The 25243-nt window shown below is 37.1% G+C and overlaps 1 protein-coding gene across 1 annotated transcript in view; it reads right to left on the reverse strand.

The window, feature by feature from the left end:
* Positions 1 to 425: 425 nt before the first annotated feature.
* The window catches only part of LOC140264578 (atrial natriuretic peptide receptor 1-like), a 29851-nt gene continuing 5033 nt past the window's right edge, over positions 426 to 25243 (reverse strand). The window contains exons 3-22 of the mRNA XM_072360433.1: positions 23737 to 23860; positions 22834 to 22938; positions 22121 to 22223; positions 20731 to 20876; positions 18813 to 18885; positions 17138 to 17285; positions 16269 to 16355; positions 15710 to 15853; positions 14783 to 14904; positions 13079 to 13211; positions 9648 to 9696; positions 8645 to 8749; positions 7583 to 7702; positions 6531 to 6624; positions 5660 to 5747; positions 4548 to 4687; positions 3588 to 3740; positions 2628 to 2726; positions 1348 to 1439; positions 426 to 752 (exon numbers count right to left, since the gene is read on the reverse strand). Coding sequence (XP_072216534.1) covers positions 588 to 752; positions 1348 to 1439; positions 2628 to 2726; positions 3588 to 3740; positions 4548 to 4687; positions 5660 to 5747; positions 6531 to 6624; positions 7583 to 7702; positions 8645 to 8749; positions 9648 to 9696; positions 13079 to 13211; positions 14783 to 14904; positions 15710 to 15853; positions 16269 to 16355; positions 17138 to 17285; positions 18813 to 18885; positions 20731 to 20876; positions 22121 to 22223; positions 22834 to 22938; positions 23737 to 23860 — 2290 coding nt within the window. The 3' untranslated portion in view covers positions 426 to 587. The remainder of the gene's footprint in view (positions 753 to 1347; positions 1440 to 2627; positions 2727 to 3587; positions 3741 to 4547; positions 4688 to 5659; positions 5748 to 6530; positions 6625 to 7582; positions 7703 to 8644; positions 8750 to 9647; positions 9697 to 13078; positions 13212 to 14782; positions 14905 to 15709; positions 15854 to 16268; positions 16356 to 17137; positions 17286 to 18812; positions 18886 to 20730; positions 20877 to 22120; positions 22224 to 22833; positions 22939 to 23736; positions 23861 to 25243) is intronic.

Here is a 25243-nt window from a genome sequence, read left to right on the forward strand (position 1 = left end):
TTCTCACAGCTAAGAAGAATCGGAAGGTTCAGTGAAGGTTCAGTTTTATGCAGCTCAGACAGTGCTAACATTCCCTCCATTCATTAGACACCATCTACAGGGATATAAAGCCTGAAAATCTTTTAAGTGATCAGCAAGGATGCATCCAGACCATGGACTCTGGCTTTACAGAAGAACTTGGACGTTATGTGGGACTCCAGAATACCTGGCACCTGAAATAATTCAGCAAGGGTTGCAAGAAGGCAGTGGATTGGTGCCATTAGGAATGGCAGTTGGATATCCCCCATTCTTGGCAGATCAACTCTGAAGAAGCACAGAGGGGGGAGAGAAAAGAAGGATGGATCAGGACTCCCCCATTCTGGATGCTCCGGTGCTCACTTAGTGGTTCAGGCTGTGACCTGGCAATTCCACTGCAGATCTGAGGATGATTTTTTGCTTTTTTTTTTTTGTACTTTTCTTGTCACTAGTGCAACAGTGGCAACAGAAACATCCACAAGGCAAAAAGAGCATTCTATTTTCTTACTTCCTGAATCAGAATAATCAACTAACAGACTGAGAGCAGATTGGATACTGGAGTCAGTGAGTGGCTAGTAAGCAGGACTTGAGACAGGATCGCTCTGAAGGACACCTGGTATCAAACTAAGTGGAGCTCTGTTGGGATCTTGAAGAGTCACAGCTGGGTTGGGGACTGTCTTCTGAGTGGCAAACGCTTGCTTACCTTCAAGCCAGTAAGTTATCATGTCTCCTTTCCCCTAAGGAAGAAAATGAGTCGTAAGGCTGCAATACTACTCATCATTTGTGTAATCAGCTTTTAATTACATCTCAAATTAGGTCCCAAAAGGAGACTGATGTGTCTGTCACACATTTTATATATAAGAAGATTCAGACACAAAATCTCGCCTTAAAAAATAGTGTGCTAGTGGCAGCAGCATGGATTAAAACAATTCTTTGAAGTTCCCTCCAAAGCTGCATCCAGAAATAGAATCATGGGATCATAGAATCGTAATATAATAAATATATACTAGTATAGTATATATAATATATACTAGAAATACACTAATTGCATAATAGAAATGTTGTTATTTATGATGTTTCTCAGTGAATTCTTTTATTTCAAGAAGTTCTGTTAGAATTGCTTGTCAAGTAGTGCTTACAAGTTGGGCTCAGCCCATCACTCTCTGAATTACCAGAGTTATCCTTGTTTGCCTGAGGTGCCTCTTTTAAAGAGCAGGAAACAGGCTAATCCATGGAGTTTAACAGAGGACTGCATGGGTTACAATTCCAGAACTCCGGAGTACTTTCTCACTCTCCCCTCTGAAAAGCTGAGTGTAAATGTTGTGTACACACCTTGACTTGTAAATTCCCACGACATATTAACACATAGTCGCCAATCTGCTCCAACAGCTGGTAAGCATTTGAACTGCACTGTATTTTAAGAGCTGGAAAAAGAGACAATTGTCTTATTATGATGATTTAACCATTCAGGACAGCATTATACCTTCTGTGTACCAAAGACTTCGAGACTCATTAATGAACATTCCCTTATTTTTTTCATGTTTTTGCAGTCATTCCGTTGTTACTTGAATGTTCATACACACATGCTGCAATGGCCCAGCCTCTTTGTGAGGGCATCTCAGGACAAATAAGTGGCTGTCAGCAAACTCTACTCCTCACATCCTGCTTCTAATATCATTTTTCTACTCTTCATAGCTTCCTGGCTGAAATTACAAGCAAGCAGCCCTTTTGTCCAGTAAAGAAAACCATGAATGCATAGTTCTACCTCATGGTTTATAAAAAGCCAGTGTCTTCTTTACACAAAGTGTTTACAGCAAAGTATAACCATAAAGGATACTTTCTTATCCTGAAACTTAAAAACACCTTGGATTCTGCCTAATTCAAGTCCTTTTAGAAAGCACTGCAGCATGAGCAATAAAACTACTTGGCTTCATTGCATGAATGAAAGAAACAAAAACAAGCTATCAAGGATGCCTGGTATTGAATAATTCCCTCATTTTTAAAATTAATTTATTTGTTTTTCAGTAGTTCAGGCTAAAATATTTCAGAAGCTGAGATTTAGATACTCATACTGGCTAAATATAAAGTTTGTTAACTAAACATGGAGCTCTGTTATCCCCTGGGAAGAAGTGAAATCAAAGTTATCTCCATATTTTATTCTACAGAGATTTTGCTCTCATCTCTTTGCTGAGATGTAACATTCTGTAACATACCGTGTCTTGCTATTGCCTGTGTTCTCCATTAGAAGAAAGTTACTAGTAAAAAAAAATACATATTTTTTTCTATAAATTCAGCTGGGTTCCAGAGAAGAATCAAAACAGTGAACATACCCATATACCTTTTTCTGATCTTCTCTAAGGACTGTTTCTTGCATAGTGTTTTCTATTGTAGAGAACTTCAAAGCCATGAATATGCCACTTTAAGATTTGAGGAACTGAGGGGATGTTGTTACAAAGGTTTTAGAGAATAGCACTAACAAATTCCCCCATGGGCTATGGATCCAGGAATCAAAACCTTTCTTACAGAAATTGCAGTAATTTAAAGAGGACAGAACTCAGAGTTACACAGTGTAACATTTCTTCAGTACTCATTTAGGACTTGCTCCTCATTACCTTCACTGGTAGATTCCATCCTGGAAGCTGTGTTCACAGTATCTCCAAATAAACAATATCGTGGCATTTTGGTCCCAACAACCCCAGCTACAACGGCCCCTGTTAAAAAAAAAAAAAAAAAGAAAAAAAGATATTTAGTGTTTATAAATCATATATTTAACTGTATAACCTCCTAGCCATTGCTTACATTACCTTATTTCTCATTTATTGATAAATAAGGACTAAGTGTCAGTACTGCCTCATATAGGTTATACAACAGGTTTACAGATGGCTTCCAGACACCATGAAAGAATGTGCAAAAAGGCCTCAAAAGAGAATGGTGGAGGGAGTGAGGATGAGATAAAGGTACAGTGCATGAATTAAAGCAGCTGCAGAAACTGTATTTCAGCACCACAAAATAATATTTTGAGGGAGAAAGAGAGAGGAATCCTCCCAGTAGGAGCTACACACACAGCAACCTCATGTCACTTGGAAAACTGGGAGTAGGAAATAACCTGATCTTGCTAAAGGCAGAAAATATCTGTGTCCATCAAATATTAGTTTTGGTTTCTTCATGTCAGCCCCAGGGGATTTATGTAAAATTTGATCTCTTGCAGAGACAATATAAGCTGCTCAACTTGCAGACACTGGATTGCATAGCACATACCCAGCTCTGCCTGTCAGAAGGACAGAAGGAAGGAGCTGCAGTCACTTATCGGTTTAGATCAGGGAGATGAGAGTCTGAATGAAGGCTAGGTTGAAGACTCAGAAAGCAACACTTTTGAGAGGAGAACAACTGAGAAGGAGAGCATTGGAGCCACCTTTATGTACCCAGTGTACCCAGTAATCTATTCTGTTGAGATGACCTCTGTGAGGTGCTTCATCCCATGTTGGGAAATTTACTTCATTTTTATTGGAAACACATCTAAGGAAACATCTGTCAAAACAGAAAGCAGTTTGTTTATAGCTCTCCCAACATACCTGAATGTATTCCAGCTCTTATCTTTAGGAGGGTGTTGGGCTTGTGTGGGATCCTAAAAGTCTTGCAGACATTCACAAGGTCTAAAGCCATGCTTGCAATCTCACCAGCGTGAAGGATCCCATTCTCTTTGGGTACTCCAGACACTACCATATCTTAACACAACAATGCAACTATGTTAACGTGTGACATTGTACACACACTTATCCAAGTGCCAACACAATACAAAAGAAGTCCTGTTCCTTTGTATACTGAGGCACAGCTGTGTCTACTACAGTCATCCACTGAAAAAAAATGTGGGATTTCATTCTTAGTTTTCCTACATTTCCTCCCTTTCCCTCCCTCTCTTGAGGATCTCTGTAATGGGACTGATAGTGGGATTCCCACAAGGCCCTCTCTTATGCCTACTAGCAGTGACTCCCACTGTGTTGGAGACAGGTCTTTTTGGGACCTTTTGGATGTATTTCTTCATGAATTCCATGCTCTACAAAGCAGACAAGCTCATGTAGAGTGTAAAGGGAGAGAAGGCCGTCAGAGTCTTTGGGGGAAAAATAAAACAAAAAGCAAAAAAGCACAGAGATAGTATAGCTTATGAAATGCCATTTAGGTTCCTGTGCAGAAAGTAATATTTTTTCAGTTTTGTTTCCTGTGAAACAAAAAATGCCAACTGTAATTAGTCAGTTTCCAAGATTTAAATTCAGACCTTGCAAATCACAGAAACCAAATAAAGAACAAGGGTTGTTTGCTGCACCCTAATGCCCTCTCCACAACATTCACCAACTGTAGAAATGATGAAACACATGCACAGAGATGTTCCAAAAGTCTGTGCTAGGAATTCTTTCCCATTTATTCTGTGTGTCTTCCTGGTGGTGATAAGCTTTCTAAATCTCCTTCACCCACCCTTCCTTGTCATCAGTCTTTATCTTGATGTCCCAGCATTTTCCACAGTTCAAGGAACTTACAGGCATCTCCTATCGTCTCCACCTTGTAGACATCATAGTTATCTATGATTTCATCAAAAGTGGTATAAAGCTTGTTCAAGAGATCTACCACTTGGTAAGGTGTGCTGCTGCTGGACAGCTGAGTGAAGCCAACAATGTCACTGTTAAAACACAACGAAAAGAACATATGTACTGTCTTAACCATAGCAGTCTGGTAATTCTAGACATACAATAACAATTAGCTTGAACTTCACTTTTTCACTTTGTCATTGGCTGGCAATCTTACAGAACAGTTATATCTTAAAATGTTTACAGTAAAAAAACAGCCCTCTAGTTTGCCAAGGGATGGACTAACATAAAGTGTTCCTGGTTACTAATGGAATAAACCGTTGTTTTTTTTTTTACAACTAGACTTTAATCTGTCAGTCTAATTAGTCTCTAGTTTACCTACAAATGAAAAACAAACAAACAAAAACACATAGTATCTATCCATATTTTAAAGAGAAGATTTAATTTAGATGATTCTTCAAGCACATGTAATGACACCATGTGTCAAAAACTGCAAAGACACAAAGGATGGATATGTTTCCTTTATGTAGTTAAATGATGGAACCTGTATTTAGGCTTGTCCTGTGAAATGGATATGAATGTGTGTAAATATGAGTGTGTGTAACACGTACAGTGATGTGCTGCTGTGTATTATAGTTCTGCAATAGTCTCATTTTTCATTTAAATAACTCTAATGAAAAAAACTGAATGATAGAAACATAGAACATTCAGAGTTGGAAGGGGCCCCCAATGACCACAGGATCCAACCTCCAGCTCCACAAAGTACCACACAAACCCAAAGCCTGTATGTAAGAGCAGTGCCCAAATGCTCCCTGAGCTCTGGCAGCTTGGGGCCATGCCTGTTGCCCTGGGGAGCTGTGCCATGCCCATCACCCTCTGGGGCACAGCCTTAGAATGTGACCATTTTGAAAGACACTTATTTGAAGTCAGGTGTTGCCACCTGATACCAGCAGTGGTAGTTTAGATATAAGTTTCGTACTCAGCTAGAAACTGCACCTGTGGTAGGAGCCTAGACGCTACTAGAGAAAGAATCAGTTCTATTCCTATTGTTCACTTTTATTTACCTGAAAAAGATGGTGGCACTTAAGTAACTTTGAGCTTCTGCACGTTTTCCCTGTCTGAGATCGTCTGCTACTTGCTTTGGCAACATACCTGTTTCAGAAGGTAAAGCATTTTTAATACTTTGACATAGGTAAAAGAACACAGTAATAATGACATGTTTGTTTAATGATATAAGAGCAATGTCTGTAAAGGTGAAACATTCTGAAGGTGAAAGCAGTCTTAAGCATCAAAATCTGTTCTGCAGATAATGTGAGAATTCACAGTAAATCTCACTGGTAGCAAGTTCAGATTTTTCAGATGACTCATATTTTTTAGCTATAGGAAACCAGTACCTATACATTCCAAGAAACACCAAATTCTAATAGGGTGACTTGGGATATTACTAACTCATTTTGTCAACTTTTTGTGAGTGTTTTCCTCCTGTGTTGGTTTACTGTCTCTTTTTCTTTATCATCCTTATGTCTGCCATCTTGTACTTTCACAGCCTGTTCCTTTTTCTCTCCTATAAGTTATGACTATTTCATCGTCCCTCTACTTGAGGAATTCCAGAAGACATGCTGATAGCAACAGTAACCTCAGTCCAAAAGCAATTCCCCAATATTTGTAACTATATAGAAAGACAGACAAACAAGGTCAAAACAAACTAGAGCACTACAGAGTACCCAGTCAAAGCTATGAGATTAGTGCACTGACTTCTAGGAAGGGGATGTGAAAAGTAGCTTTTAATGGAGTAGTAGTCTTTTAAACTTTGCAAGGAACATGTCCATCCATTCACCTACAACTAAACTTATTACAGAAATCTTCTGTTGGTAATTAGACAGTTAGCATCAAGTTATTTTGAAACTATCCAGCTCTTTTTCCTACATAACTTACTATACAACAGACGATCGGTCTTCTGTTTTTCAAGCATTAAGTCCTGGGTTCTCTCGGAAACCAGCGTCTCCAGGTGTTTGCTGTATTTCTCCATCTAAATAGCATGGAAGGTTGAACAAAATAATCCACATATGGAAACAGGTTCATGGTTGGACAGGATATAAGCATTTGAATTATTATGCTTTGAAAATATTCAGATGAGCAAAGCGTTAGGTTTGAGATAGCTTGTTGCTTTTCTTGCAGAATGCAGAGGCCAGCTTTCTCCTGAGGTAAATTCATGATTCAGTGTTTTAGATTGTTACAGCTAAAAAGAGAGAAGTAAGTCCTGGTGTTTTCAAGGCCTGTATGAACAGTAGGGGTCAAATCCAAAACAGAGACCAAGTTTCCAATGTTTTAAAAATACATTACCAAGACTGAAGAGATGTGTAAATTTTTTGTTCGGTTGGTTGGTTGGGTGGGTGGTTTTTTTTGTTTGTTTGTTTTTTGTTTTTTGTCAAAAACTCACATTGCTGTTTCATAAGCTTTCCTGCTATGCTATGTTTTTTGTGCCCTTGCTCTGTAGGAGGGAACAAGATGTGAAGGCAGAACTCTTTTCTTTCTGCTTATGGGCTTAAGACACACTGCTCAAAATGTGTGTGTAAACATATTTGTGTCATGCAGGGTTTCTATATCTCCAGCACTGTAAAATCACCACCTAGCCATAGGGGAGGGGAAGAAAAAACAACAGCAGTACTTGACTGAAAAAAAACAAAGTGTTCAGCTGTAAAGCAGTTGAGAATGTTAAGAACAACTGACAGAAAGAGGATGAGAAGGAAAACAGGTCTCAAGGAGAACTGCAGCTTTGTTTTTGTAGCTCAAGTTACAGTTTATCTGTCAGAAGTGAATAATTGACTGAGCATTCCCACTGAACACGAAAGATTGAAAAACAAATAAAATAAAATAGAATAAAATAAAACAAAATATAAAATAAACACCCACAAACACCTGGATGTATAGAGGTAGATGCTATTGCAAGCAGATAAATCTAGATTGGATTGAAAATCTAAAATTACCAGAGTCATCATTGTGTCAACAGGGTTAACTTTATTAGGATTCATCTTGTTCAACATCTTCTTGATTTGTTCAAATGTAGGCCTTTGGAATGGATTATTTTTTCTGCACTTTCTGATTAGCTGTGGTATGGAAAGAGAATGAGAGACACAAACAGCCTTTTGTCATTCCAAGCACATGTAATGTTTCTAATTAGTACTGTTGTTTTCTTGGTGCTCACTGTTAAGGTGAAGCCTTATCTGCAGTGGTGAAAAATGGCAGGGCTACATCAAGGCCTCTGGTCTTATACAGATCAGTGCTGTGTAATTGAAAGAAGGGTGTTAGTTCAGGGAAATTTAGCTGAGGAAAATCAAGTAGATGCTCACAATCCTCCTACCAAACTGTGCATACGATCTTATCTTGTGCTTTAAGATATTGTTATGTTGCTGAATCAAATGACCATCCAAAAAAATTCATAAATACTTAAAAACTCGATTGTGTCTCAATAATGTTAACTGCTCATTGAAATGCAATACTGTTTATGAGAAGCTTGTCACATCTAGGCTGCTACAAGTCATTAAAGGTGAATTATTTAGCTCTTAAGCTGAAATAAGGATGCCATAAAACCTCATTCTAATTTAACTGAATAGTCAGGGTGTGCAGCTTCTTCTTTGAGGCTACTGAACAAGTCAAACTTTTGCATGAGAATCAAATTGAACTCACGCTTTGCCTGAGACATATACTTCAGTAACTTGAAAGCATTTTGTTTTTAAGCTAAACACATATTACTAATACTTATGGAACTCAGCACTTTCCAATAAAGTGAAAATGCACAAAAATCAATGACTGAATTTAAAAACAGATTTTATTACACTGACAATTTGAGGGGATAACTCAAATTTCTATTTGGGAGGATGACTGCTCTTCTACTAAAGATGTGAAATCAATTTCGTTGTTCCTTGTTTGAGATGTGCATCTTAATTTCTCAGTTCATTACATCCGTCAGTAATATTGCCATGAAACTTCTGTTATGTTCCTTAGATTCATTTCAATAAAGAATTTTTGTATGCAATATTGTATCTCACCTCTGTGTAATCTGTGGGACATGGACAGGAATCCTCTGCGTTTCCTGAAATTAATTCTGTTAAAGGTAGACACCAGGAACATTCTGCTGAAGGCACATCATCTTTCTAGAGAAAAAGGGAATAATAGTGTTGAAATAGTGGAATGTTTTTTTAGACAGCTTATGAAAAATACATTACTATGACAATCACTATTTTTATGACAGCTTCCCTTTACTTTTTTTACATTTATATATATATATGTAGTATATATATATATATATAAATCAGTCTAATTTGAGTGGCCTTTTTAATAGGGCTTTTCATTTATGGCTTTAATCCCAGTGTTTATACTAGGTAAACAAATTTTGAAATGAGTATCTGGCAAGATATCTGCTGACTTTTGAGAAACCTCTAGGCCCACATTAGTCTATTATCATGAACTCTAAGAAGTGCAAGAATGTTGGCTTCAGGTTTTAGTTGTTAGAATTAGTAAATAATTTCAGTGCTTATATAATTATATACTCAGACCATCTCATTTCAATTTCAAGGAGCAGTTCTTGCATTTGCCATTTAGCACTGGCCATGCAAAGACATTTTTCTTACAGTAAGCAGCTCAGTTGCCCTTCTAGAGTGTTCTTACTAGTGCAAGTCTCCACTGACAGGACTGGGAACATAAGGAAGGAGGAGAAACTATGCAGCAGAAGAAAGATGGCTAGGGTATGCATACACCCTCTCATTAAATGTCAAAGAGCTAGCACAAAAGCAGTTTTAAAGCTACAGTTATTTTCTTCAGGCACTCTTCTTTAAAGCTTTAAAAAGACCTGGAGGGTAGGCAGAAATGTTTATGAAGCTGTAGTTGCACTTTCCATTGGAACTGAATTTGCACCCAGAAAGTAAAGAGGAAAATGTGTGTCTCTCCCCCCTCCTTTAAAGAAAAAGTACAGTTATTCAGAGTTTGCAATACATCTTCAACCAAAACAGAATCAAAATTACCAAACAAACTTCAATGTTCATCTTCACTTACTGGCATAGGGTCACTTCTTGTGGCAATTTCTAGTAAAATGATGGCATAACTGTGGGGTAAAAAAAACAGATCTTAATGGAGTAATAGTTAATGGAGTCAGTGATTTCAGCTTTCCAGGATTTCTCATTCTACTTATTTCTAGAAAGAAAGCCATGTCCCATAAGGAAGGCTAGCAACTTTTCTGTTATCTGTTACTTCTCTGTGTTTTTAGAGACCTATCACTGACTACTTAGCATCAGTCTACTCACAGATTAGCCTCAGAGATCAAACATTTGAGTCTGATAGACAGCAAAGCAATTTTCTCTGAAATTTAATGGAATCCATAGGGAATATGTGCAAGGATTACATGATACCTATCAATTATCATACAAGACAGGTCAGTGCTGTAATCAAAAAGGTAGGTTCAGATTAACCAAAATCATAATAGGGATTAGTAGTCTTTTTTTCATTATAGGTCACTGTTCTGGAAAATCTCCATGAAGTTAATGATAAGACAGTATCCAGAGTAGGTCTTACATAGTAAGCACTTTTGCTGCTTCTTTCTGCACGATATCTCCATCATCATCATCATTCTCCTTAGTTGAACCAAGGTTAAATACACTCATCAAGGGTGAAGAATGGAACAGAAGTGTTAACAACTTCATATTCAGTCTCTTTACTGAACTCACAAGAAACCACTTTCAAAACTGTGATCTCTGAGAAGCCAGCAACTCCTGCAGTACAGTTGCCTCTGTAAATATTCAAACTGTGTAATACTCACCTCAAAACAGGTATCTCTTATTGATAACTTTTTTTTTTTTTTTTTTTTTTTTTTTTAAATAAGTAAACCAGCTTTACAATCTGTTGTATTGGTAATGATTGCCCTGCTAAGTATGGCACTCTGGCCACACAGTGGGACATGGCAACCAGTCTTTTGAACTACTGGTGTGATATCGCTAGCAAACAGAATAATGCACATCAACAATACTAAATAATATAGAAACTAATCTGTTGAAGCTTTAATGCTAATTTTGTGGTGATTTGGTTGCAGAAAGGATTAGCATTCCTAGGGAGAGCGCAAAGCTCAGATTTTCAAGGCGAGTAATTAGAAAGCAGGATTGATTTTATTCAGCTTTAGCAGCACTGCACAGGAGAAGTCCTAGTAGAGTGGCAAGTCAGATTCACATAACCGTTACAAATCAAGAGAAGTCAATCTAGGAGAAACTGTAATGGGAAACAGCCTCTTCAGCTCAATTAAGAGGTGCTTTCATGTTCCCATTCTCATTTTCATTTTAGCTTTCCCATCTGACCAACACACACCCCAGAGAACTTTAAAAGCGAATGATTCATCTGCAAAAGCACACAGAATTATAAGTCCCTCTCCTGTAGGCTCTACTCTTTCTTTATTTGGGCCAGATCTTCAAGACCATTAGTGTATTTTTTTTACTCAGAAATTTTGAAAATTGAGGATTTCAGTTCAAGTCCACTGCTTGCTGGCCAGTGAGCCCCCATAGGTATCAGGAAGGCTTATACATGCTTACATGACTGAACACAAACTTTGCTAAAATGCAGTTTCTGAATACTAACTCTCTTAAAGAGAAAAGCTGGGTAATACTACAGGACATGTCTCTTTTTCTCCATCTTTCTTCCATGACTGGACATTTCAGCTCTTACTGTTTTTTTTATTTTGTATCAAGCAAGGATTATCTGCAGAATGACAAAAGGAAACCTGGATCTTGCAGACAAAGGAACTGACAGCAAAATAAATTCAGCAAGCATTCAATAAATCTGTCAAAACTGCATTGTGTAGCCATTTAAAATATAAGAAAATCATCTGTTAGCACTATTTTAAGGGGAGTTTTTGGCAAGAAATGGCTTCAGGAGGCCAGGTCGTCTGCAAAGACAAGTATTGGCATCTAGGCTGAATAAAGGCAACATGTAAAGCAAGCAGGCAGTAAAGAAATAACATTTCTGGAAAAGAGAATGAATTTTGAATGTGGAGCAATTATAAAGTGCAATGTATAACATAACTCCAAATTACTGCTTACTTAAAGCACATTAAAGCCAGTCTATACTCACAATGTCAAGATTGAGACAGGACAGATTTACAATAGCCAGAGACATCAACATGATGACAAGATGCTTTTAGATGAGCTATTCTGAAGCAAATTAAAAACATCTATTTGGGCCCATAGATAAAAATACTACAGAGACCTCAAACTCTTATTTCCATAATCTGACCTCATAGAATGAATTAAAAATAACAACTTGTTTGGCAGGTACAGGTATTTTATAAGCGTACAAGGGAATAATGTGAATGAATCCAGTAAATCTTGTGATTTACAAAATCAAGCCTCAGACTTGCCTTCCGACTTTAATATTTCCCAACTGAATTAAAAAAGAGAGAGAAAAAAGAGAGAGAGGGAGAGATTTAAACATGTTCTGTTTCTGCAGCTAAATTTTCAATGAAAGCCCTGTAAGGCTCATTTGAGGCAGTGTATTATCATAGCCCAGTACAGCCCAGAGTAAAACTCAGAGCTTTTGGTAAAAAAAAAGATCTACATAAATGTTTTCAACAAACAGTGCTAATGACAATGCCCTCATCTGCTCAACAATCAGCATTTCAAGCTCCATTTAAATTCCAGTACTTTATGCTCTGCTAGATACTAAATTCCTCAGAAAACAGGAGTCTTCTGCTGTTCTGAGAAAAAGGAAAAAAAAAAAAAGAGAGAGAGAAAAGCCACAAAACTCTTGCTTTACCATCCTGCAATTTTCTCTGTCAACTACTTTTAACTAACTGATTACTTAAGCACAGAGGAAGTATCATTATTATAAACTAGGATACACCAAGAGCAGTTATTTCCTACTTAATATAGAAGATTGGTGGGAAATTCAACAAATATTGACATAGTATTTTTCAACTCAGTTTGATGATTTTGTTATTGTTATTCTCTAAAAATTCAATGGTAATCCCCTTTACTTGAAAATTAATTGGAACTTCTTTATAGGAAACCACTTTGCAATGGCTTTCTTTAGCTATCAAGTTTAGTGTTGCCAGCTGTCCGTCACTGACAATGCAAGCCTTAATAACCAGATAAACCCTTGCAATGATCTCCCATAATGGATTTCAGGAGAAAGGGGATAGAGCAATTCACTAGTGCTTATTATTATTCACTGTCTTCCTAGCTCTAATTGTTATCTGCAAACTGAATATTATCACTGTCAAAATGATGTGTTGACAATAATTACAGAACCATGGGATGCACAGATATCCTATCCTGGAAAACTGATGCTATTAACTCTAAGTTACTGCCATTATTGATTTTTTTTTATTTTTTTTTAAATGCATTCAAGCATATGCATGGGATGGCAATGATATTCTGAGTCTAAAAAGTGAAGAAAGGATACTTGACTTGAGATGTAATTATTAAGTCAAAGAGACAGAAAGTTACCTGTATACATCTGTCATGGAATTGGGTTCAGATTCCGAAAGGGAATGGATTTCAGGAGCTGTGTCAATCTGTATCACGTGCTGCTGGTACCCTTCAGCAGAATCTTCTTTTCTGTACAACTGCAAGCCATAATCTACCATGGAAGAAAATAGAAAACAAACCGTTCAGTCTGTATTTCTCTGAAACGCAGGTATTATTAGTACATAGTGACAAAACACATCTAAGGGAATTAGTTTTCTCTCTTCAAAATACAAATCTCTGTCCAACCGTGATGTGTGCCTGGTAGTCTTATCTCTTGTAAAAATACTGGAAATTTAGAATCTGAAGAATAAATACTTGGGTGAGATTGCGTAACAGTCTTTTGAGAGGGCCAGTTGAACTAAATGGCCCCTTCTAAGTGGAATTATTCCATGATTTCATATAACTGTATTCAGAGACAGTATGTTCACTTCAGTGCAAGAATTAATATGCAAATGAAGATTTCTACTTACTCACTGATCCTCATCTCTAACAGATTGTTAGAGTAATTACAAGTTGGACAGACTAGAGCTGCTATAAATCAGAGTGGGCTTTACATGCACACCACTAGCATGACAACAAAGGCAGATAAATGTAAAACATCTTTACAGCTATACTTTCAGCTTAACACAGAAGAGGCTCTCAGTGTCTGACTAGGAATTGGAGGAAAAAAACAACAGATGTCTGTTTTGTTAGATATAAACAGCAAGCTGCTGAGTGTATGGGGTGGCAGGAGGTAGATCCCTGTGTGATTTTTTTTTTTTTCTTTTTTATGGAATGACCTCTAATTAAGAAGTCCTTAAATTTCATTCTCCATATTCAATCTCACTGGAGTTTTCCAATTAGGTCCCACACTGGTTACCTTTGAGCATCTTGGGATTATAAAAACCACATAAACCAAAATTATGCAAAGTCCCTGCAGTGTTTCCCATTTAAATTCTCAGTTATTTCATGGGAACCTCATTTAAAGCAGAGGTGTTGTGCAAATGTGATGTAGCTGATGTAGTCATTTCAATTTTTTGTGTGTGTGTTTTTCCTTAGAAAAGGCTCTAAGCAAAGCATATTCTTGCAAGCAGGATACTAAAGCTGGTAGAGAAGCAGCCGTAGCACTTTGTAGAGGCCTTATCTTTATCTTTAAAAGATAAACCTGTAGCAGTTGTTTTTGAGATGCCTGCAGATTACACGGTGAAATAACTAGTCTGGGGAGAGATGAAAAATATTTCTGTTCCTTTGGCAGTTGTAGAATAATCTAGGCTCTGTAGTGGTGGTCATCTCCCCACTTACAGTCTTCCTGTAGCAGAAGCAGGGTGACTATAGCTCCATCTGTAGAAGATAATTCAGTTTTGTGTACAGGATTGAAAAACTGACTTGAGACTGCTTTTCTCTATGAACCAACTTCTGTTTCCAGTCATCATTATTCCGTGACTTTACAGCTGTGTCCACTGCTAAGGTTTTCTCTCTGCATCATAGCTGAGAATGCAACAGAATTTATATTCAGCCTGATGTTGACAGACTTCATCACTTACGGAATCTGATGCATGCAGCAGTGACCCATTTTAAAGTAACACCAGTGTTTTCACCAAAGATGTCAAAATGAAGGTGCTTTGGAGCAGTGTCAAGTGTGAAACCTACACATACTGGTAGGCTACCTTGAGAGTTTTGAATTTTCATTTATCTTCTCTTTACCTGCAATTTTACAAACCCATCGGTCATCTATCACACAATTATTAGACTTCAACCGCCCATGGTACATTTTGTGGTGGTGAAGATAGGCCATTCCTTGGGCAATATCAGTAGCAAAAGAAAACCTGAAAGACAAAAATCAATAAGCTAGCACGTCCACTAAACCAGACCTTCACTCAAAAGTGGGTTTGAAACCTACTGGAGCTAACAGAAAGGCTCTAGTGATTGGAATAGCTTTGAAGTCTGTCATTCCACTCACTCATTTGTCCAAAACACATAAAGTAGGTTGATAAAGATTCTTAACTCTCATTCAGTTGTTGGGGTCATTAGCTTCTATTAAGACAGTTCAGATCCTTTAAAACTTCCCGGTATGGTTGTATTATCTGAAGTGCTTTTCAAATGTTTAGAAGAGAAACATTTTCCTTCCTTACACTCTTTTTCTTTGTTGAGGGAAAACAACAGGCAGAAGTAAAAAGAGCGTGACAAGAAGATTAGTCTCAAAAAATAATGAAAGTGCCTCTGTGGATTGGGACCATTAGCTCATTTTCTGTATCAGTAAATATAACAAAGCATGTGTAGATATGTTAATCATTTAATCTTTGCGACTTTAATTAAATGAAGATGCCCAAGATATTTGAGAAATAGACGAAATCACATAGAAATAAAGGTTTGAAAACATTAGCAGTATAAACAAGGGTGGGTTGGAAAGTCATAATCTTAGTGTAACCAGTGCTTAATGTATGATTGATCAAAAATCCAGGCTGGATATTTCAATTCACTTCCTTCTTCATTATCTCCAGATCACAGTATAAGCCTCATTCCAACTACCTATCTGTAATTATTATTTTGTCCCAAATGGCACGTAGCATCTCTCAGCAGTTTTACATCTTTTAGGTGTTTTTGTTTTGTTTTGTTTTGTCTTGTCTTTACCTGAATCCCCAGTTCAAAGGGATTTCTTCATTGAGCAGAACATCATGAAGGCTGCCTTTTGGGCAGTACTCGGTCACTATGGCAACATTTGGTATTTCTATACAACCACCAATGAATTTGCAGAGATTTGGATGGTCAAGTTCCCTGTAAAAATTAGCAGAAATCACATCACATGAATAATTTTCATGAATCTCCTTCCTACTTTCTGTACAGTTGTTGCAGGAGGGCATCAAGCTCCCTAGCAGGTGTGGCAAAAGAGGTGTGGACTCCTTTGCTGGTGCAGAACAGAAGCTCTTTACTTCTGGCTCAAGTTATTGTTGAGCTTCACCACTCATTAGCAATACAATGACCTTTACCCGACATACTGGAAAACTAGAAGTCCTGTCTCAAAAAGTGAAGAGAAAGGTAAAGCAGCTGTAAAAAGATTTTCATCTTGTGTCAAAACAAAGTTTGAAGAAAAGAAGAATGCAGGTGTATTGTAATGTTTGGACACGTTATAGCCTTTAAAGAACCAATGCACACATAGAACAGCATGCACTTTTCAGGTTTCACTTCTTACCTTACTTGCTTTACTTCCTTACGTATGGATTTGGATAGGGTAAATGCCTTCTTCATTATTTTTTTTATGGCCACTGTTCTACCATCACTGAAACAGAATTAAATGCTGTTCAGAGAATATTAGGCCAACTATATAATTTCATAAGGATAGGAAAATGGACAGATGTTTTTTCTGCTATGAGAGCATTCATATCTTTAGAGATGAAGCATAAAGTTTGAGCATGTCCATATTTAGGTGTGAAGCTGAACATGAGTATTTGACAAGATCCTGCTTCTATGATAAGGCAAGTATTAGTACTTAGAGTCAAGCATTCTTGCTGTGTGCATGCCACTTGAAATATGAGATTGTTACAGTAAATTTAGGCAGCTGGATGATTGTGTAGCAGCAATGGGAATATCAGAGGTAGTGAAACACAACAGTATCTATTCATTATTTCTCTGTCTACTGTTACAGAGAGCCACCACTGCTATTTAACATCCTTCTGCTTCCATGGAAGCATTCTCAGTGGTGAAGCAGCTGGATTTGACAGACAGCAAAACAGTTTTCCATGAAAGAATCCAGTGGGGATGTATTTGATCACTAGGTGTCATTCATTGACAGCTCCAGGTCACATTATGCAGTCACCCTTGCAAGATGTCCCAAAGAGAAACGGAGAAATGATAACCAAAACAGAAGACATCATGTTTCACATTCTACAGCCAGTAAGAGGTACAGAAGTCAAATGATGCTGCTAACTTAATAGATTGGGTGTAACAAGAGAATTTCAAGCTTTTGGACTACCTATTAACAGCAGAGTTGCAAGAGACATAAAGCACAATGAAAGTATAGGATAGTGGATACTGAAGAAAATTAGTACTATATTGACTTACTATCTCCCAGTAAGGGTGAAGTGCTGTTTCTTGGACACATTAGCAGCTGCAGTGAAGGAGCTTAGAACAGTGGTACAGCTGGCATTGGATTCACTTGGTGCTGGGGGAGCACTCATCACGCTTCCTGTTGTTGTCCAGAGCATGTGATCTAAATGGGATGTGGGATTAGAAAAAGCACCTGAAAACGCATATTATTACAAAGGTATGTACTCCGGAGGCAGGCAAATTTAAGAAATTCACCAAATCTTTACATGCAGGATTGCTCTTGTTAACATGTAAGACAGAGAGCTATTTTTTTTAGGGTGTGAATGCTGCATAAAAACAATCCAAGAGGTGATGAATTGCCACAGATCTTTCCCACTAAACCTCAGGATTCAGTGCAAGTCTTCCTGATTCCAGGATGACAGGTCCTTGCTGCTAGTGAAGTGCAGAAGACAGAACTCAGGGAAGCAGAGCAAGCTCTGGATCATATTTTAACAAGTCTGTTTGGAGCTCCTAGAAGACTGCAGAGTACAGAGATGTGGGATGTGACTCTGACATCAGAGGAAAGTCAAAGAAGAGCAATAATAAAGTTAAACGGGGAAAAAAGTGATGTCAATGTATGTTTTTTAATGTATGTTGATCAGCTTTAGGTTACAGAATGATTTCAAAGAAGATTCTTAATGAATTACATATTGTTTCACCATCTCCACCAGGTTTGGCCAGTTACTCTGCGCACTGGCAAAACTGACAAGGTTTGCATTCTGTACTCAAATTAATTTCTATGCCAGTTTCTGTCCTTTACTGCAACAAGGATACTAAATCCTTGCATGCTAAAATCCTTAGCATACTAAAGCTAACTACACAGAAATTAACATTCATGTCCAAAGATGAAAGTATCACCATAACCTTAGCACATGAACATCTTTACACTACTAGAAACACAATGACATAACATAGCTAAAACAGATCTGTCTAGCAATTCCTTGAGGAAATAGAAAATCAGAGAGTTCATATCAGCACAGGCTTATCAACTTCAGTCAGTTTCTACAAATTTGCCTTTTCTGAGAGTCTGTGTGGTTTTTTTTTGCTTCTGAGTGCTAAAGCACTGGACAGGAAAGTGAATCGAGTGCAGCACTGTACAGGACTTAATAACATCTGATTTTATTCTTAACATATTTAGTTACAGCCAATTAAAATCACATTCTATATCCTGAAGGTAAAATGAAAGAGAAGTCAGGTCACAATGGATTAATTTTTGCAGCAAAACTGCCAAAGACAGTATACACTGAGAGAAATTAAGATCTCATTGTATCTTTCATTTTATTTATGTAAAGCCAGGGTAAGTGAGCGAGGCCAATTATACAGAACCATACATCCACTGAAGCAAATATAATTTATTTTTTCCAGGTCTAGAAGTTATCTGCTTATCTGGGGATAGATCTGTCTTTCTGAACTGAAAAATTTCCTTAAATAAGAAGGAAACTATTTAAATAACTTTAATAGTTAAGGTTTCAATAAATCATAATATCAAATATGAGCTCACAGGGAATACAAGGAATAAACTCCAGATATATATTTCCCAAACTGGCTCATCTTCTGCAAGACCCAGAAAACAAGATGTACTTATGATTGAGATTGTTTCATAAAATTATTAATGAAAGTGGTAACAGCAGCAAAATGAAATATTACTAACCTTGTTTGATGCTGGTGAACTCTATAATCCAGCTTTCATCCCAAAGCATCTTTTGTTTCTGATACTGAAACCACTACAAAAATAAATCAAATTCATTCTTGAATTGAACTCTGGCAACTTTGAAGGAACAAATCCAGATTTTTTTTATTTTTTTTTTTTAATATGAAAATGTTTAAGTATCCCCCAAAAATCTGATGATTAAGTATCCAGTCTATGTCATATCAGCAGCATTAGAAGGAACAGACCTAGAAGAAAACAGAATCTAACAAAGATCTTTGGAACCGTATATTTTATATTCTAGGATCTATTGACACGTAATATTTTGCATTGGCTATGAACTCTTTCCATTATTGTCAGTAATTTTAATACAATATAATTAGACCTCAGCCTGGACATCCAAACAGTTGTTTGCATCACCTCATAATATGGAAATGTCCCACCAGTGCTGCCTAATTGTGTGACAAGAATATATTGCTCTCTAACCCCAAGAAAAGGAGCACTGCATATTGTGCCAAAATTATAACCAGATTTACAAACAAGACCACATTAAGTCCAGTACTTTAGTATAAAGAATGTCAGATATAGATCTTGTGGCTATTATATAAAGAAGACAAAGATGCTCTCATAAATAGATGTCTTAGGATATTTACAAAACACAGAAGTAGAAACTGTGTCCGTGTTTTGGAAAAAAATTATGACTGACATAGAGGTTGCTGAATCAAAATGATATCGTCCCATTTATTTCAAAGGATTTCTGAAAAAAGGTATTTGCATTTTATTTTGTAAAGATATGACCAAACAAAGATATATTAGCTAGAAGTGACCACTAGTTTTGCTGCAGACACTGAGATCAGAAGGACCCTCTCTTCAGCTTGAATCATTAAGAAGATATTATATTCTGAGATGGTTCTTCCTACAAAGTATTAATTACTGAATTGGATAAAAGGATCTTCCCTAACTTGTTTATTCATCACCTAAATAATAAAGAAAAGAAGATGCTATTGCAGAATTTAGCAGGAGTAAAAAATAAAATAATAATAAAATAGCAAAATAAATTTACAATCAAATGAATGCACAAGACTAGTGGTCACTTCAGGTGTATTTACCCTTGTTCAATCATACTTTTACAAAACAAACTATAGATTGTTTTTCTCAGAAAATTCTTGAAATAAATGGGCCAACTTTGAGTGAGCTCTGTATCAGTCAGAAATTTATTCCAAATTATTGACACGCTATGTTCCTCTCATGTTATTCTTTTGCTTTTCCTTCACAAGTCTTTTATAATAATCAGTAACACAGATAATCACTAAATTACTTCTTGCTATGTTAAGAAAATAAGCTTTTTTTAAAAAAAAGAGCACATACAGATACACACACATACAAGATCAACAGAAAAAAAAGAAATATCTGCTAATTATTCCTTTGGATGTCCAGTGATCAATAATCTTAAAATATCCCAAGTTGAATATATTCTATAATAAGATGTATTCAGATATTCAGACTTAATGAACTCTGGTGGATCTAATCCCTTTATGAATTTATCTAATTTGTTTTAGAATTTATGCATACCTCTCACCTCCACAGGGCTTTGGAGCAGTTAATTTCATAATAGGATTTTATTGAGTCAAAAGCACTCTCACCTCACTGGCAACCCCTATCTCATGTTGTGAAAGACTTAGTAACAAGGTGTTCTTATTCCACCATTACATATCCTTCTGTTAAATTCCCCTTCGGTCTTAAGCCTCAGGGGATGATATTTCCAATCACAACCAGCCTTCCATCTAGAGAAGCCATTAATGCTTTCTTTTCTACCACACAGTTTCAGGATGCAGAAGAAAACTTACTCTCTACTAGGAGAACACTCCATTCAAAATAATGAAATAACAGAGGCAAGGGTAATGAAAGAAAGAATACGTACAATGACTGTCATAATGAAGCCAGTGCAGACTAAACATATGGGTAAGGCAATTGCTACCCTAGCATAAGCAGACAGAGGGCATTCTCCACAATCTGCTGGACAGATAGAGCAGCTTTCTTCTTCCTCGCAAGAGCCATCTCCACAGACTGATAAGAAAAAGAAATGACAATTTGGTTATTTCAAGGTAGTTTCATTAATCAACATCGCTAAATTCAGATTTAAACACATGTTCTTGGGTGGGGAAACCTCAGAGTGCCTGAAAGATTACATCCTGAGGAATCCAGAGATTACACCCAAGAAGCTGAAATAATTGGTGTTGTTTTTTCATTTGCTTGTTTGTTTGTTTTTTATATATTTGAAAGTGATGCAGGTTCTACTGGATTAGATGAAACTGCTAATGATGGGAATCTACAACTTTTTTGGAGTTGTAACTCATTGTCCATCTATTTGGTTTTTTGTGTTTTGTTTTTGTTTTTTTCTGAGGCAGTAAGTTTCTCAGGGTGGACACTGTCTTTTGTGTTCTTTGTACTTAATCCAACCCATGGCATCTCTAGAAGTATATGATTCCAGGTACTTCAGAGTGAAACCCTGCCGTTTATGCTTCAAGGATTTATTTTTCTCCCAGGTTTTAAGAAAATTATCAGAAAGCAAAAACAAAAGCCCTAGAGGACAAAACTCTGTCTCCTGTGTCTTGAGTTCTGTTTCAGTTTTACCTCTGTGCCTAAACTAATAAAGTTCTGCACTCCAGCCTCCTGAGACAAGCTAAAGATATTATTCAGTCACTGTGTAATACATTTTAAAAAAATACTCAGCAAAACAAAATCCATTCCTTCCATCCACTTTGGAATTGCTTTGGCTCTGCTTTTTTCATAACACTGAGAAATATATTCTCAGACTTTCAGAAGTGTAGCTAACAAGAACACTGTGATGTTTGCTTAACCCAATATTTTTCTTCAAGTTGCCTGTTTAATTTGTCAAATAAGGGTTTTTTTTAAATTATTTTTTTCATTTTGCTAATATAATTTTATTACTATTTCCTGCATACAGCTAAACTAATGTGCACAGGAGCCTGAAGCGTTTGGAAGCAACAGGATTTTAATGTGAACAATGGAACCAGTTTGGGTTTCTACCCTTCTGACAGTGTTAGGGCTAGTTTGCATCCCTTCAGATGAAGAATGTCCAGATCCTCACCACGTCATGACTGGAAAAGTGTTTTCAAGGTATTTTCAGCTGAAGCTGTTGGTCTTGTTTTAAGTTTACCTCTTTGGCAAGAGTGGCTTCAGTGGTAGAGAGGGCAAGCTCTTGCTCTTGGTATCCATGCATGAATGTTAAAAACACTGAGATTTGCAGTCAATGTGCAGTTCCCTCACATCTTCGCTCTGTATCATACCTACTGCAGGAAGGACTGTGGTCTTCGCTTCCAAAGCAACTTGCATTCTCCCAACTCTGATGTGTGCGATGAGAGAAGTCACACCCACATGAACCAAAACTACCTGCCAAACAAGTGAACAAAACTGCAAGGATCAAAACTTTACTTGCATACAATAAGTAATTTTAACAAGGATCATCCAGTTGTGTAGTTCTCAAAAAGAAGGTGTGCATTTTTCATTATCAGGAAGGAAAGGAGTGCTTGGCTCGTGAAGTAAACAGCAACAAGAAAGACAAGCTTTTTGGGAAAGGCTCTGATTCTGGTATGTTTTCTTCCAGCTAGGCATGGCTTTCACCTATGCATCTGTCACATTTGCCTTCCCATTATTTCTGCTTAGAAGAAAACTCACAAAGAGTGTGCTAACCTGTAACACAGTCCAGTCAGTAATGCAGTATTTTCTTAGTGTAGGCTTTAAACAGACAAATTAGACTGAGTTCTTCTTTCCCATCCCCGTTTTTTCTACTGACTGGATAGGAAGTAGTAGTATAAAAAACTGGTGCTTCCAATCAGGTCATCTGGGAATTGATGGTACTCAGCCATATGTACCACTTACATACATAATCCTGACATAAGTAAATGAGAGACAGGAAACATGTGTGTGATCCGTAACTACCAACTAGGAAGTAAGTTCCGAGAATAGCAAACCATTTGTTGTATTCAAAAACAAACTTTACCTTGGCAGTCCAGTTTCTCTGGCTCATTTTGCCAGCTGTCGACAAAGTGTGAGTAAATATCTGGCCATCATCAGGAATCCACGGACCACATATTCCTCCTCTTCCCTTTATCAGAGAAATTGGTTGTGTCACTAACAATGACAATAAAAATCCTAGGTCTCCATCTTTTGCCTTTTTAGAACTACTTATGCTCTTCTCAAGAAATAACCAAATCTTAAATGACAAATCTTGCAAAATCTTAAAATGACAAAACTCAAATAATAATCATACACTGAGTTAAAATATCTCACAAATCTCGCTACTGTTTGAATACATGAACCAAAATCTGATCATATATTTAGCTGCAGTAATTTTATGAAGCTAATATACTTTTTTTCAGTTTTTGCTGCACAAGAACAAGAAAAATAATTGTATCCCACATCTTAGATTTTTCTAAAGGAGTTTTATTGCAACTTGACTTTTGATATTATAGTTTATTTTCTTTAAAAGGGAAAGGATCTTTTATGAGTCAATGCCAGTTTGCAGAGCATATCTCACTGAAGCTGTCAAAAAGTAAAGGGAGATAATGATACCTGCAAATGACAATTCACTCTTTCTTTGCCTACTGACTGTACAGAAAGGGTGAATATGAGTCAAGTAATTTTTAAGAGTTGAAACTGGTTCCATTAAGCATAATGAGCAATTCTGAATACTACCTTGTCCAAAAATAGAGGGATTTGCTTTGGAGCGTCAAATACAGTACAAAACTTCCTGAAATTGACTTTAATCCCCACAACTGCTTCAGCGATCTATTGATTTGGTCTAATTGTAATCACAGAAAAAACTTCACAGACATGATCACTGCAATGAATGTCTTTTCCATGATCAGCAGCAGAACACATTAACTCATACTGTCATACTAACCATGAAGGCCAAAGGACAGGAGTGAATATTGGCATGATGGACACAGCAGTTCTCGCCATTTGCATCTTTCCAGCTGGCAGGGCACTCATGCTCCTCACAAAATTCCTTTGCAGCACTAGCATTGCTAGCCAAGGAGCAGAAAAAGAGTGATAATTTTATATTAATTCTTTCTTCCTCAAATATTGTAAAAAGAACAGAAAAACTTTCATAGAAAAATAACTAGCATAAACATATGCAGTGGTAGAAATATTGTTATATCATTTCTTTCTCTCTTGTTCTATTTCTAGTTGAAGCAATCCTATAACAAAGAGTGCTTTCAACTAGATCACCATCTATGTCAATTAGTAGGGAATTCTGGCAGACAGTATAGCTTAAACAGCTACCAACCTTCATTCATGTCTCCACAGTGACTGCATAACCATATGGCTCAGAAGAATTACCATTACTATACTTCCACTATCAAACATCTGTGTCCCTGGCTACTTCCATTCTTAGTATTGTCAGTTGTATACGTGCATCTCTGCACATGATTCCTATTTGACTTTAGTATTTTCTCCACAATCCAAACAGACAAGGATAGCTAGCATACTGGACAACAATATTCTTCAAAATAGCCACAGAATCATAGAATAGCTCAGGGTGGAATGGACTTCAAATGATCATCAGATGCAAACTCTCATGAGAAAAGGGAGCCTCTGTGAGATTATCTAGCACCCTGTCCAGTCACAACTTAAAACTTCCAGTGACTTCACCACAACACCCTGTGGAGATTGTTCCGGTGTTCTGGTTACTGGTTCTCTTGTAAAAATAAGTCTTTCTTGAATCAAGATGAGGCCTCTGCCAGTGCAACTTTTTTTCCCCCACTGTTCCTTCTACACGTGGCTGCTTGTGAAGCATCCCCCATCCTTTCAGTAGCCACACTTGGAGTACTGTGATGTGGTCCTCCATAAACCTTCACTTATGCATGCTGAAAAGTTTTAAAGCTTGTCTTCACAGGGCAGGTTTTTCTGCCTTTTGATCATCTTTGTGGCTCTTCTTTGGATGCTGTAGAGTCTGTCTGCTGCTTTTTTGAGTTATGGGGACCAGAACTGGACACAGTACTCCATGGACAGCCTGACAAGTACTGAGAAAAACTGTCTGGTAGAGAGTAAGCTTAAAAGAGAAGACAGTATTATATGAAATAAACATAAGGTAGAGCTTTGGACAGTTCATCACTGGAAGATGAATGTAGTTCTCTTGAAACGTTTCACACTTTTTTCAGTCTATTTGCTGAGTTACACTTTCAGAAAAACAACTACTACTTTGAAGTTGGTTATCGCCCTAATAAACTTATTTTGCTTTGAAATAAAATAATTTTTTAGAATCACAGAATCATTAAGTTTGGAAAAGACCACTAAGATCACCAAGTCCAAGCATCAGCCCATCCCCACCAGGCCCACGGAGCCACCTTCTTCAGAGCATCATCCACATGTTTCTTGAACGCATCCAGGAATGGTGGATGAATTCA

Source organism: Excalfactoria chinensis, chromosome Z, assembly GCF_039878825.1.
Source record: "Excalfactoria chinensis isolate bCotChi1 chromosome Z, bCotChi1.hap2, whole genome shotgun sequence".
NCBI classification, from domain to species: domain Eukaryota; kingdom Metazoa; phylum Chordata; class Aves; order Galliformes; family Phasianidae; genus Excalfactoria; species Excalfactoria chinensis.